We start from the raw sequence: 15086 nt of genomic DNA on the forward strand, positions 1-15086 counted from the left end.
AAGCAATCACCTGTTGGGGAAAATAAAGAAAGGAAATAACTAAACCATAGCTTGAATGTGTCTTAAAAGTTCACCTGCAGTGGTGTAAAGTAACTAAGTGCATGTACTCAAGTACAATTTTGAGGTAATTTTTACATTACAACTTTTACTTACAATTAGTATCTCCAATTTAATTAGAAAAGTGTTACTCCACTACATCTTACATAGAGCAAATATTGTACTTTTTACTTCACTACAATTATTTGAAACATTTAGTTACTAGTTACTTGGTAGATTTAGAACATACATTAAGCACTTCAGCAAATCAGCACAATTTTTTGGCTATTTTAAAATAGCAGATCTACAAGCACACAACGCTTACTTACTTAACAGAGTAACAGAGTATTTCTATATTGTGGTGTAATGATACTTTTACTCAAGTCATTGATTGAAGTGCTTATGCTCGTCTTTTAATGAAGAATGTATGCTAATGTAGCAATGTATGGAATCTTCAATAATGAATCCTGCATGTCCCCATTTTAGGTTGTCTAATTATCAACATGTGGCTTCTTTGTATTCACTCGGCAACCAACAGCAAGTGCCTCATCACACACACCCACCACGCACACAGCACAGTCAGACGTCAGTAGTCGTATTGCAGCAGACTTGAAATGTAACGGAAACAGACTTCTTTCCATCAGTCAGAAACACAACTAACAGTGGTTCTCAAAGTGTTTCACGTCAAGGACCCCCAAACTAATATGTATTTGGCCACGGACACCCCCCCCCCCCCCCCCCCCCCATGTGAAAATATTATGTGTCTTGTATGGTATGGGGGCCATACCATACAAGAGTTTCGTTATTAAAATGTTTCAACAATATTCCACATTTTCCCAAATTCTTTTTGGTCTTTTTTTTTACTGGGGAACTCCAGTAACTCCTGGAACCTCCTCAAGGACAGGTGGAGGTACCTGGTGGGGTACCTGGTGGGGTGGAGGTACCACCCCACTTTGAGAACCACTGGGGAACTCCTGGAACCTCCTCAAGGACAGGTGGAGGTACCACCCCACTTTGAGAACCTCCTCAAGGACAGGTGGAGGTACCACCCCACTTTGAGAACCTCCTCAAGGACAGGTGGAGGTACCACCCCACTTTGAGAACCTCCTCAAGGACAGGTGGAGGTACCACCCCACTTTGAGAACCTCCTCTAACATAACCGTCTCTGTCGGGTGGAAACCTCATATGTCCAAAACTGATACTTTTCAGGATTCAAATTCAGAAATGGCCAAAGTAGCAGATTGATAAGCTCGAAAAACAAGTCACTCTTGCCGATCTGCCAATTTTGTATACCTTTGTAGTATGATCGAGTGGGCAATTCATTTACGAAAACACACAAAAAGATGTGGAGATAAGAGGTTTCTGCCAAACAGCGTCGACAGTAGTCACCCAGTCAGTCAGCAGCTGGATGCTTCTGGAGGATCCAAGACCACCGTGAGGCAGGGCTGAGCATCCAGTGAGGAGGTCTGTCCTCCCCCAGCACAGGGGATGGGGCTTGGGCTTACTAGGGCCTGAGGTGTGGCTGCTGCCGGGCCCATGGTTGCCAGGCCCATGGCCGGGGGGGCTGCGGCTGGAGCCGGCAGCCAGGTCGGGAGAACTGCAGCGAGTACCCCGGGTTGTGTTTTGTTGTTGACAGTCCCCGTGTCCCCCTCCCTCTCGTGGCGCTTAGCGTTCTCCAGCAATAGGCGGACACTCTTGGCGAAGACAGCGCGGGGGTCTGTCGCAGGGAGAGCAGGACAGGCACAGCTCTCCCTCAACTCCAGAGCCTACAGACGAGACAGCGATTACAGATGAGAAGACCGAGGCCAAGAAACAGAGTGCACTGGGGATGATGAGAGACAGAGAAAGATGGATATAATCTCACAACAGTCATGATGACTAGCACTGCAGGCACTCACAGCTCAACTTCTTACACAGACACGCACATCTATCAAAAGAAAAGTCCAAAAAGGTACTCCTACACACTCCCTCACCTCACAATCCTCCATGATTTCTTTGCAGGATTGCAAGTGTAATCTAAAGGAGCCCGAGTGTCCTTCTGCTTCAGCTAACGCCAGGTACGGCAGATCTATAACCTATAGAGCAGACAGCAGATCTACAAGCTTACCACATGCTGCGATGCATTGTGAGCTTGAAGATCTGCCGCAGGTCGTATAAATCAAGTATAAATGGCACTTATAAAAGGAATGGATCGTTTATACCATGTTGGGTGTGACACCAGTACCACCAGTTTTCCCCGCGGGCACACACACGCACATAAAGATATAAACATCGCACACATGCAATATACTAGACTGATGGATCCCTTAACAGCAGTCATCCCCACTTCATTGCCTGTGGCCACAGCCCGGCCTCTTCAATGACGGTTACTGGAGGTTAATCTGCCACGTAGGGATTCAATAGGAGACATACAGACAGCACACACGCGCGCACGGCGCACGCACACATGCACACACCCACACCTGATGGACAATTAGTGGCTTACCCATCTGTTCCTATGTCCTGCTCTGACTCACTGATGGCGAGAGCAGAATGCTGTTCCAACAGTTCTACTCATACTCAAGGTTAAACACACACACACACCACTTATCCTCTGTTATTATCTCCCTACCTTGCATTCTCACATAAACACGCACATGCACACAGACTCTTAATCTATTATGATCAAAGTTTACTTTACAGTGATGTTCTCAGTGTAGTGAGTCCACAGGTCCCACAGGTGGACTGTGATTGGGTGCCAGCCAGGGAAGTTTAGCGAGTCCCCAATACAACAGCTGTCTTTTGACAACTGGAGCATTTAACTGGTGTTTGATGTCATAACATTACATATTATGTTATATGTAATATGGAAAAAATTACTTAAAGTACTTAAATTGCCAAAAGCCAACATTATACAAATGTCACATCATCATGACAGTGTGACTTTGGGAGAGACTTTACATGACAATAAGCATGATTGGATTTAGTATAGGCTGACTGACTATAGCTATGCATTTTCCTGTTATTTCTTATCATTTCATAAATACAAGTGTCTATTATGCTCGAGTAAGTTAACAGTGGCTTGTCATTATACTTATTATTCATCAAAACCATTACAGTACCAGTACCATTACAAGTCAACGTCACCCTTGTTTTGATTGCAATCTTATATTGAAGTCTGCCAACCGAATACACTGTATTTTTGCCTGTACAATTCCTAGTGTTGGAAAACAGCTGGCATCTTTACACACTCAATCCATACAGAGCTCCACTTTCTTTCGCTCTCAATTGCGTTTGTGTGCGTGCGCATGTATATGAAGTATGCATACATAATAAGTGTACTTAGTCCATAGCGCTATTGGACCAAGCAAATGGAACTTGTGTGCCCTGTGACTGTGCATTCACGTGTGTGTGTGTGTGTGTGTGTGTGTGTGTGTGTGTGTGTGTGTGTGTGTGTGTGTGTCTGAAAATGTAATTTTTAGGCAGTATTATGATTCTAAGCTGTTGCTGCTCTACACTACAGTACATAAAGCCAACCAATTGAAGAAATCACAGATTGAGGCTTTGACCTTTTGCTTATATGACATTTCTGGCCCTCCTCCCGGCGACTGCCGGAGTAGGTGGATGGATTATGACAGCTGCACTGTCGATCCGTTCGGCAGCCGCACTCCAGGCGCTGGAACTGCCGGTAACAGCCGCGGTGCTGCCGGGAGAAGGGGCGCCATCTGCCGGGGAAACTGGGGGGATTATGACACTCGACTGCCACTTGCTTCCGCGGCAGTGCGTTGGTCTGACTGATGCCGCAGAGAAACACTGTCGCCCGCCACGGGTGTTCTGCGGCCGATTCCATGCGTTGCGCGTGCTTGCGGTTAGGGTTAGGTTTAGGGTTTGGGGTAGAGTGTTGGACGGTATGATGCCGTCGAGAAACACTACCGGCCTGCCGCGGGTGTTCCGCGGCTGATGCCGTTCCCAGAAAATGCACTCGCTCTCTCTTTCCAAATGACCCTGAGTGTGTAGTTGTGTACAGTACAGTACAGTACCTACCTTGGGCACAAGGCGGTCCAGCTGTGTGACTCTGTTCCTGTGTGAGGGGTGTGTGGACAGCCACTCTGGGATGGTGGGCTCTCCACTCAGCTTGTCTGAGAGCTCGATCTGCTGCCAGAACACTGGGCCTGCTCGCACGTCAGCGCACGCCTATGGAGGACGCACGCACACACACACACACACACACACAGTTATTTTCATTTTTTTTAAATAAAAATGAAAATATATCTGCTATTTTCACTACTTTGGCCGACCGACACTGTTGTATGAGACACATACTTCCCAGAGATTACACACACCCAAAGTCAGTTTCAAAACATGATCAAACGACAAAGAACTCCCATACCGATTGGGCGAAATACAACAATGTGCAAACACAGCAGCAAGGTGTTTGAACTGCTGCGATAAAAGAAGGTTAGCCAATGGACACAACCACCCTAAGGACTACTATCTGTACCAAGTAGACCGCTAGACCTGCTGCACATGTAAACAGAGCTGCTACCTTTAAACACATCTTAAATCTGAGGATGTTTTGTATACTATTTAAATAGTCTTGAGAAAATAAATGCTGTTATTTGTCCCAAAGTGACTGCAAAAGATTACTGCTATTTGTTTCAAAACAATCTTTATACCCTGTTTACATAATGCTGTACCCCCTCCAACGGCGATATGACTTCTTGGCTGATGTCCAAACTGCCTGTGTAGACCTACACGAATGAACGAACGAACCCCCTCCAACTGTATATACTTAGCCATTTTCATCAGTTTTTATAATATTTTGACACTTGCTTTGGCAATGTAAACATGTTTTCTCATGCCAATAAGGCTTATTTCAATTGAAGTAGAACATTGATTTATGAGAACTATGGATACAAGGTTTCTACTTGACAGCAACTATATGTACAATTGTGTGTACCAGCACACACACACACACACACATTGTGAACTCCTATTCCATGCAGAGCAGAAGCCCTTCACTGACAATTCCTGAGTGTTATTTTGTCTACAGGCCACCAGTGCACCCTAGTGGCCTGTAGAAGAACTACAGTTTTGAGATGAAATCTCAAACCCTGTAGTCTGCCGTATTCTGAGACACCCAGAATTAGAGGAATATTCTGTTGCTGCTTGTCACTTCAGGACTTTCACATCTTAATACAACTTGTTTATGCTTCTTAATTGACTGTACGTGTAGGGATATATATAGTATACACTGATGTACTTTCTCTTCTGTTGTTTAACAGCTTATGGTGTGGTGGTTTGTTGGTGGGGTGGGTGGGAGAGGGTGAGCAAGCCATCTGTGTATGAATGTGTCTGTATACTTGTACAGTATGTGTATATGTCTGTTGTTCATGTTTTATGCTTATGGGACCCCTTTGGAAATGAGGGGTTATCCCTGCAATACAAATCTGTGATTCCCCACCCCGCAATCCCCAAAATGAGAACCCTCAGCACTATGAGATCAAGTTATGCAACACTGATGATCCTGAGATGGCGATGCTGGTGGTGGTGGTGATGATATTGTTAGGATACCTTAGCAGCTAGCTGTAATCCAACTTGGTCAGCTTCAGACTCCAGCTTCCTGCTATAAGGACGACTGAACATCAACTGAACCGAGGAGAGAGGGAGACAGAGGATGTGGTGAGAGGGAGGTGAGCATATACAGTATACGAACTGAACCGAGGAGAGAGGGAGACAGAGGTGGTGTGGTGAGAGGGAGGTGAGCATATACAGTATACAGAGAGGAGAGAGGGAGATGAGGAGAGAGGGAGACAGAGGATGTGGTGCGAGGGAGGTGAGCATATACAGTATACAGAGAGGAGAGAGGGAGATGAGGAGAGAGGGAGACAGAGGATGTGGTGAGAGGGAGGTGAGCATATACAGTATACGTACAAGATAAACCTAAGGACGTGTTTTCTTGTCTTATTAATATTGTTTTTATGTTGATGTTGCTAATGCTGCTATAGTAATTCTATTTTCTCGTCTTACTATCTTAGCTTGATTATTGTTGTTGATGTTACACAGCATTGCAGATGTTATGTTACCACACTTGCATTTTGCTGCTTGTAGCTGTATGAGTAATGAGTGACAAATAAACCTTGTTGAATTGCAATGTGCAAAAACAACAACAATTTAGTTTATATACTGTACATATAAAAAAAATAAATTATATATATATATATATATATATATATATATATATATAGTGATAAGAAAATAATAGCCAGCACTCTGAAGTCCTTCTGGTACTTTTTATTCATGGAATACACGGACAGCATACATAGACGCAAAAAGGACTGAGTGCTGGCTATTATTTTCTTATTGTGAATCTTTGCAAACTGCATTATACGGACCAAGTGGGCTCGTTTTTCTTTTCTATTATATATGTCTGTGTCTGTGTCTGTGTCTGCGTGTGCCTGTGTGCCTGTGTGCCTGTGTGTGTGTGTGTGCGTGCGTGCGTGCGTGCGTGCGTGCGTGCGTGCGTGCGTGCGTGCGTGCGTGCGTGCGTGCGTGCGTGCGTGCGTGCGTGCGTGCGTGCGCCTGGCTGTATGTGGATGTGTCCCACCTCGACTAGTTTGTTCTGGATCCAGTGTCCCAGCACGGCCAAGCTGTCCCGAGGACAGACAGCCCAGATGGTGGTCAACAGGATGAGAGACAGGAAGTCCACCATGTGAGACAGGCTGGCCTGTTCAGCCTGGATTGTGTGTGTGGGGGGGGGGGGGGGGGAATATATTTAGAGATTGCACCAATTTTCATGATTTTTCTAAAATAGCAGATCTACATAGCACGGCACGAAGTGATGGGCCATACCCCATAACTTGTATATCTGCTATTTTTGAATAGCCAAGTATAGCAAAATGGTTAAAATCTAAAATGTAGAGGGAGAGAAGAATGTTAGGTGATTTCTTTATATTATTAGGTAAATTAATGCCCTACTTTATCATCGTTATACAAAGTCATTTTTAGCAAGGTTTGATGCCTGGCTCCCACTGGTTTGGCCATTGGTTTGTGAATATATCATGACTGGGTGAATGTTGTGCAAGTATGCAAGTACTTTGGATAAAAGGCACTGTATAAATTTACCATAATTCCAAGAGAGGCAAGACGTTTCTTTTGTAGATGTGAAACAGGGGCAGGCAGAGGCAGAAGGAACATATTGATTGTTCCCATCTATTGCAGCAGAACTTTTTAATGGCGTAACATAGATTTGGGAGGTTTTAAACAAGCAATCCAATAGAGCTAACCTACTGGGTCCTATGCAGGCCATCGATGCTTATTCCCTTCGTCTAATTAAAATCATCCTCCTCCCATCACATTGTCCTCAGAGGATGTTTTTTTAAACTCATATAACCCAAAAACTTCATTAGACTCTTAAACACTTTCTCAGCACAAGATAATGTTTTTATAGCTGGTGTAAAAAACCCCAATAATAACTAGAACTGCACTCTGTCGAGTGCCTACTTGCTTGTTGCACACAAGTAGGCCATAAATGGCCTACTAGTGCGCAAGCAGAGCGCGCAAGTACTGTCGACCGCTACAAACTGTCAAATCTCAGCTTCTCTTTGAAAGAACGATTGAAATATTGAATTATTAGGTTTGGCTATTTGCTACGTACCTACTTTTTGCACGTAAAAAAATAGTATTATGAAATATATCGTAATAAAGATGTGGATTAAAGGACCCAATGCCTTCGATGGTGACGTATATCTCGATCAGTGCCGGGTGGATTAAAGGAAATGCCTCTATGTATATGTATATGTAATTTGTAAATTGATTAGCGGTATATTGTGGTTACTTTTGATGCGTATGCACCGTCCCAGCATATGACGTCAGGGTATAACTGGTATAGCTAGCTCTCAATGATGACTAGCTCTCAATGATGACGTAATAAAGATGTGGATTAAAGGTCCCAATGCCAGAGTGTAATTGGTTTTCGATGGTGACGTAATGACGATATGTTTTAGTGTCGGGAGGATTAGAGGTAATGCTCCTATGTATACATGTATGTAGTCTGGCACCACTGCCGTATCAGGCACAAGTAGTCATTACGTAATTTGCTGGGACGGTGCATACGCATTGTCCTGCGAAACTAGTACTTGCGCGCTCTGCTTGCGCAAGTAATAACTGCAATCTGTAGTGAATGAATAAAGGGAGCAGAGTGCCATGGGTCAGCCACGTTACAGCCATAGGGAGCAGAGTGCCATGGGTCAGCCACGTTACAGCCATAGGGAGCAGAGTGCCATGGGTCAGCCACGTTACAGCCATAGGGAGCAGAGTGCCATGGGTCAGCCACGTTACAGCCATAGGGAGCAGAGTGCCATGGGTCAGCCACGTTACAGCCATAAGGAGCAGAGAGCAGAGGGTTAGCCTTGTGCGTGGAGGGGATGTCTGTCCGCCCACATTTCACTGCAGTATAATAATGTAATGCCAACTATTACCAAAGATCTTAAGTTCATTTATCTCCTGCATATCACACTATGAAACATTATGAGACATTTTTGACCGTTTTAAAACAAGTTCATGCTAATGACTCTTAAAATAACCTCAAGTTTACTACGTACAGATAGTATAACTTGGGCGGGACCCCCTTTTGGTGTTAGCATTATGTTATGCTTTAGCTATTAAAAAATAGCAGATCTACAAGCTCATAGCGCGCCACCGAGTGGCGCGCTACGAGCTTGTAGGTCTGCTATTTTAATTGAAGAACGACACATAGCTTTTTCAGAAAACTGTCAGGATGTAGAAGATATTTTTAGAATCTGATCTCAGGTCAAAATGGGTTAAAACAAGTTCATGCTAATGACTCATAAAATAACCTCAAGTTTACTACGTACAGATATTATAACTTAAAAAAAATTAAATACCGAGTACAAGCATTCACTACAGCTGCTATTTTCAACAACAACAACAAACATCACGCTTGTGCACATCCGGCCAGTTTCACAGAGCTCTCTCCATTTATGTGACATAGTCCTCAGTGTAGGACTGTAAACATGTGGGGCAGATTTTGCATTCTCATCAAGCAGAACATGAAAGCACAGTCATTTGGCTTCAGGAGGCTTTGGTTATGCTGCATGGATGGTCATTTTCTTCTCTTTTTGGAACTCTAAGAAATGGTCATCTAGATATGCCAGACTTGTTATTTTGGAGAATATTGCTATGAAGCTTTGCTGGCAGAGACAGACAGCGGAGAGTGGATATGGAGGTGGGTTAATACTGGCATATCTAGAGACAGACCAAAAATCCAGTAAGTATACCACCTACATACTTTCTTCATTTATAAGGGTGCTTTCTGAGTTAATTCTAATTACTCTTCTCACCCTGCTGATGATAGCTCGCCAAGGAAAGCCTTTAACAGTTTGATATCATCTCTGTCGGGTGGAAACCATCCAAAAATGTTACTTTTCAGGATTCAAATTAAAATAAAATAAATAGCAAAAAGTAGCCGATCTACAATCTTCGTGCCATGTTTTGAGGGCTTAGGGTGCCACGGGCCAGACACAGGTTCGGAGGGACCACTGGAGGCACAGGGCCGTACCTTTGTGTGATACTGTAGTATGATCAGGTAGGGAATTAATTTACCAAAAAACATATTTATATTAAAATATGCAGATAAGAGGTGTCTGCCAGACAATGTATGATTCAACCATGGGAACCAAAGGCCAAGGGCACACAGGCGTGGGTGTGTTTGTACTCACAGCGTGACCCATGATTGCGTGAGCCATCTCGTGTCCCAGGAGGATGGTGAGCTGGTGAACGTCTGCCACTGCATCCAGCATCCCCGTAAACACAAACACCTTCCCATTCTATAGAGAAGACAGGAGCACACCCAGGCTGGGTCAATAGCATTCCAGATCAGTATAAGGCAGAGATCAAAAATAATAAAATAGGTCATAAGACCCAAGGGACCCAATGACACGTACTGTATTGCCATGCATACCATTCAATTCAACTTTTGAAAAACGATTTTTGCATGAAACACCCATGGATTGTTACTTCCTCTTCCTTGTATGGGTTTTTTATTATAGTGTCCTGCACCACAAGATGGCCAGCCCGCACGGGCTTAGGGCCGATTCATACTCCTATTTTAGAGCCGAATAAAAGTCGGTTCGGCTCTATAGAGCCTACAATGTGACGTCATTTTAGGTTGGGGGGGGGGGCGGGTACCGTCCTAAAGTCGGCTCTTCGGTGCTACTGAAAATTTCTGACGAGCCGAAATCATTTCGGCACTACAGCGCTGAAACAGCGGTAAAATAGGAGTATGAATCGGCCCTTACAAAACACTCACAAAATAGACATATACCAAGATACACCACAAACAGAATACGTAATCAGTTATGGACACATCATTCTCCAATGCAACTGACATGCCTTCTCTATGAATTAAAGAAAAATAAAAAAAACATCCTTAGTGAACAGTCAACTTAACATACAACATTCAGACATCCAAAACAAATTCTTATCCTGGATATTTTTAAAATAAGGAATTTCTTACATCATTGACAGTGAAAAACTAAATTAAACTTATCCTCCACAACACAACTCCCAGGTCACAAAAACACACAATCGCTGATCCTCAGGAATGCCAGTATATCTACCCACCTCAACTGCCAGAGGTAATGCACCAGACCAGATTTATTCATTTTATTTACCGTTCCACATTGTTCTATGTCTATGGTTTAAGGGATCTTTTAGCTTACTACAGAGCTGGCTGGGTGGAGTTAGCCACTTAGGACAAGATATCTCTCTCACCTTATATAGAAATATGATAACACTCTCATAACAAATGCATCTCTGACTCACAGGCAGGACAAAGGCATTGCGGGTGGGATCCTGAACCACGTGGACGCTCCAGGGAACGGAGGACACTTCAGGGATCTCCTTGTTCCTCTCAGACAGGTGGCTCACCAGCCGCTCCACTACCTGATGACGGGGGTCTGTCTGCGGAAGCAGACGCTCTTCGTATTCCTCCATGTACTGAAACATACACGATAATAAGCGTTACTACTTGTGCAACCTGGGAACCCATATTGTTAGAATATTTTTTTTCCAATGTATTGAATAATCTGTCTTGATAGAACACCAGCATAATAACATAGAATAGAAGTAAAAGCCACAAATGGAAGAAAATGTGGCCAACCATCACCCTTCGTCCATCTGTCCAGTCCTGCATAATTTATGCCATGTCATACGACAGTGAAAACAACAGATCCACAAGCTCACAACGTGTCACATCCCATGACACATTGTGAGCTTGTGGATTATTTTCAGTGCACGACACAGTCATACAAAAAAAAAACAGCAAAAGTAAAAAGGAAAAAAAAAGGAAAAGTAAAACGCAGTGCGAAGTGATGCATTTTGAGCTCGCAGATTTGCTACTTTTGCTGTAGTATGATCAAGTAACATTAACTTCATTAACTAATGAAAAAACACCAAAAGTTAAAGAAAGGAGACGAGGTTTCTGCCTGACAGCGACGGTGTATTCTAGCCAAGAGAAAGACATGCTGGCCTCTATGGAACTGGCAAGTGAATACTAATAATTTGAGAACTCATCATCTCCTTTATTTTTTTTATTTTTGTGTATGGATTGTTGTCTTTCATAAGCTCTTTTAATGTTTGCTTTGCTTTCCCTTTCTGAAAAAACATCAAAATGACAGAACTTGGGCAAATAATTTGATTGTCTTCATTACACCTGTTAAACCAGTGATGTCATTGTGACAGTAAAGTTGACTCTTGGTCCTCTAAAAACAACTCTATACTCCTCTTCTTACCGCCTTTGACGTCAGTCCAGCCAGCTCCATGTAATTCTCTCTGCTGAACACCAGGAGGCGCATGCGTCCTGTCAGCGGCGACTCGTCCAGGTGGGTGAGGCAGAACAGGGCGAAGATCAGTAGAAACAGCGAGCCGGCAGCCACCAGGTGCCATCGACGCCGCCAGGCTGCCTCGCGCAGAAGCTGCCGTTTGTTGGGCGGTAGGGCTGCCCACCACTTCCTGATGCTCCTGTTTGCAGTAGGCAGAGAAGAAAAACACTGTATCGAATATCTTCCTCGTAAACTAGCGGCCTTCTTGATCATAGTACACTAAAGTCACATAAAAGCATCAAAACTAGCAGATCCACAAGCTCTAATAAACGGGTGTGAAGCGATGCGTTTTGAGCTTGTACATTGCTACATTTGATGGTTTTGAATTTGAATCCTGAAAAGTAACACTTCTGGACATAATGAGGGTTGGTTTCCACCTAGAAGAGATCATATGGTTTCAGCACTGTGGGGCCACCCTAGATGTTGGTCAAGAGAGACCACGGATTTCAACACATTTGAAAGGGCCTTGCTTGCCAGTGTCGGGAGATTTTCCTACCTCTCCTTTGTGGTTTGTGGACTTGTGGGTGTCAAAAGTCTAGATCTAAATACTTGTGTAAAGAGGTTGTCTAGTTGCATCGCAACAAACTGTCTAATATTGTTACTATTCAACAGATGTGGCCTTATGTTGCTCTGCACAATGTGAGTTTATCATTATGAAGGATAAGCAATTTGGTTAGTTACTTCTAATATTATGCAGCTATATAATAAGTTGCCCACAACAATCATCCACAACATAGTTACTCATACTTATTATCACAGAACTGCCAAATATCTCAGAATCCCTATGTAAAAGGTTACAGGAGCGCTACTGGTATCACTCACCGGTGCTCATGGAAGGGAATAATGTTCAATAGAGAAAATATGCCAAAAGGGCATAAAACCAAATCCAGGTCCAGGTGGATTTTCTAGATAAAAGTCCAGACATTAAGAAACACCAACGTGTGTCGGCTTGCGACACCTTCTTCAGTGTGTGAAGTGTCACACCCAAAGAAGGCATATTTTTTTCTCTCTCTAGAATATTATGGGCAGTTGTTCTCAATAGAAACTTGAGTGTGGCCTTCATATACTATGGTCAGATGGCCTGAAAATGTACAGAACACATGACCACTAACCCTATTGTTTTTACATTGTCTGCAGACAGCCATTGTCAGCTCTGTTACACTTTGTTGTGTTATCTTGTATTGCTAAAAAAGCAAAACCTTTAAACTCATGGAATGTGGTACATACAGAATGTTGTCTTTATGTAACATCATATTATAAGTGTAGTGTACTACTATACACTTTATGGTGTAATAGTACACAGTTGCACATGCCTTACCTTCCAAGTATTACAGCCACGATCTTCTGCAGTGGTTTAAGCACCAACCATATTAGGGGTACAGGAATAGCCCTCAGTGGGCCTGACGTGTGGAACTGATATCCACACTGTGTTGGAAGAGGGCAACGGGGCCTCAATGGAAAGAACACTGTCCCCAAAGTCTTATCAGAGAACAAACGACCTCGACATGGACTGTTTGAGGAGTAAAGTTCAATAACGTTCGCAGTTCTTTGACAGCTTAGCCTAGGCAGTTCTTTTGAAGACAAGATCAGTCGTGTCTTCAGAGCGTAACCTCCTGCCTTACTCCCCGGGAAGCTTTGTGGTGTCAGCCGTGTTGAAAGAAGAGTACTACAGAAGCGTCTGCTCCTGATCAGACGAGCACAGAGCAGTTCCATTGTTAAGATGAAAACTTGTTCAAGGTTGTCCACGTAGTCATTGACCTAAAAAAGAAATGCATACATACCTTGAGAAGAATGCAAAACATCTTGAACTTTCAGTATATTTGTTAATAAGCCATTAAAACCAGGAAAGTATCTAGTGTCGATTTTAGCCATATTTTATACATTGGCTATTAAAAAAATCACACCCGTGTGAACTGAGTGGTGTAAGGTCTTATATAGACTGATCAGCTGTGGTCTGACGTAATGTCTGACGGTACGAACCAGATGAAGAGCCTTGGCTCGAAACGTCGTCAATAAACCTATCTTTTGGAGCATATGAGTGTGCGGGTTTTCTCTCTTTTTCAGACGGTACGAACAGACACGTAAACTAACAAAGCTGAAATCACACCCGGGTGAACTGGGTGACCATAGCAACCATGCTCATTTTTTGGTACGGTCAGACATGTAAACTAACAAAGCCAGTTGTAGGAGTGGTTTACACCACTCAAAAATGCAGGCGGGGTCAGAGGTCAAATACATTACATAATACATATCATTCGGGGGTCCTTGACCTGAATAGGTTCGAGAATTACTGCTATATATAACAACATAAGTTTATCAGAAAACTGTTTAGGATTTAGAAGACATGAGGTCTTAATGGGTTAAGCAATACAGTACAACACGACCACAGGTGTCAAAGTGGAATCATAGTAAATGGTAGCCATTTGCATTTATCATAAATACGAAAGTAAAAGTCTCGATAATATAATCGAATGGTTCATTTGGTTGATGATGGTAAAACTTATAGTGATGAACCCTCTTCAAGACTGTATGACAACGTAGGTCACTCACACCTTCTGTGCCGCCTCAAGCATTAACGGAATGGGTTTATCGTTACTATTACTCTACATTCTATATTTTAATCTCAATATAAGACCAGATGTATTAGTAATAATGCTGTCTTAACGTTCGACGGGTCTATTAAATCAATGTCCTTGCTACCACGCTACTGCTGTGCTAAAGTTACCGTGGCGTCAATGATGTAAGTTTTTTGTAGCAGGTGACACTGACAGGTGTAACAGCAATGTTAGGTTAAAATCACCTTTGTATTCTAGAGCTTGCTTTAAGATAGACGCCGAGATGCCTTTGCCATGATGCCACCAGTCCATGACGTCCGTTATAAACTTTAAAACACAACTGTGACCGTTTGTTTCATGGTTTGCTGCTGCAACTTGTCAAAAAAAAACACAACACACCAAAGCGCGTGTTCACTGAATTTCAATCCCTCGGAAACAACACGCACACCAACAAAGGTTCCGAGGCAACAGGGCAACGCTGGCGTGGAGTCAATAAAAAAGGGGCGTGACCCAAAATAAATTGCAAAACGTTTTTTATGATCCTTAAGTTCATCCAAATAAAATATTAAAAATAGAGTATTACCGGTATATAAATTGTGGATCATGGTAAATT

At 43.1% G+C, this 15086-nt stretch overlaps 1 protein-coding gene across 2 annotated transcripts; it reads right to left on the reverse strand.

Moving 5' to 3' along the window:
* Positions 1–841: 841 nt before the first annotated feature.
* Positions 842–14928, reverse strand: oma1 (OMA1 zinc metallopeptidase). 2 transcript variants are annotated; one of them, XR_013790414.1, is made up of 10 exons: positions 14719–14928; positions 13237–13676; positions 11829–12057; positions 10861–11034; positions 9756–9863; positions 6623–6751; positions 5590–5664; positions 4060–4209; positions 1192–1802; positions 842–1061 (listed from the first exon to the last, which is right to left on the reverse strand). XR_013790414.1 is itself a non-coding variant. In XM_079506071.1 (9 exons), exons 2-9 carry the CDS (start codon positions 13629–13631, stop codon positions 1434–1436), a joined length of 1629 nt encoding a protein of 542 aa, XP_079362197.1. In that variant the 5' UTR covers positions 13632–13676; positions 14719–14928; the 3' UTR covers positions 842–1433. The 2 variants fall into 2 exon arrangements, 1 of the variants encoding a protein (XP_079362197.1); XM_079506071.1 differs by having other exon boundaries at positions 842–1802.
* Positions 14929–15086: the final 158 nt, after the last annotated feature.

Source organism: Electrona antarctica (assembly GCF_951216825.1).
Source record: "Electrona antarctica genome assembly, chromosome: 7".
In the NCBI taxonomy this organism is placed as follows: domain Eukaryota; kingdom Metazoa; phylum Chordata; class Actinopteri; order Myctophiformes; family Myctophidae; genus Electrona; species Electrona antarctica.

Bases quoted from the DNA above. Each gene is read 5' to 3' on its own strand.
- oma1 (XM_079506071.1), bottom strand. From the start codon at position 13,631: ATGGAACTGCTCTGTGCTCGTCTGATCAGGAGCAGACGCTTCTGTAGT. The intron at 6,752-9,755 runs GTGAGTACAAAC...CACACAATCCAG, and splicing joins ACGCAATCATGGGTCACGCT to GCTGAACAGGCCAGCCTGTC. The intron at 4,210-5,589 runs GTATCCTAACAA...CGTCCTCCATAG, and splicing joins GATTACAGCTAGCTGCTAAG to GCGTGCGCTGACGTGCGAGC.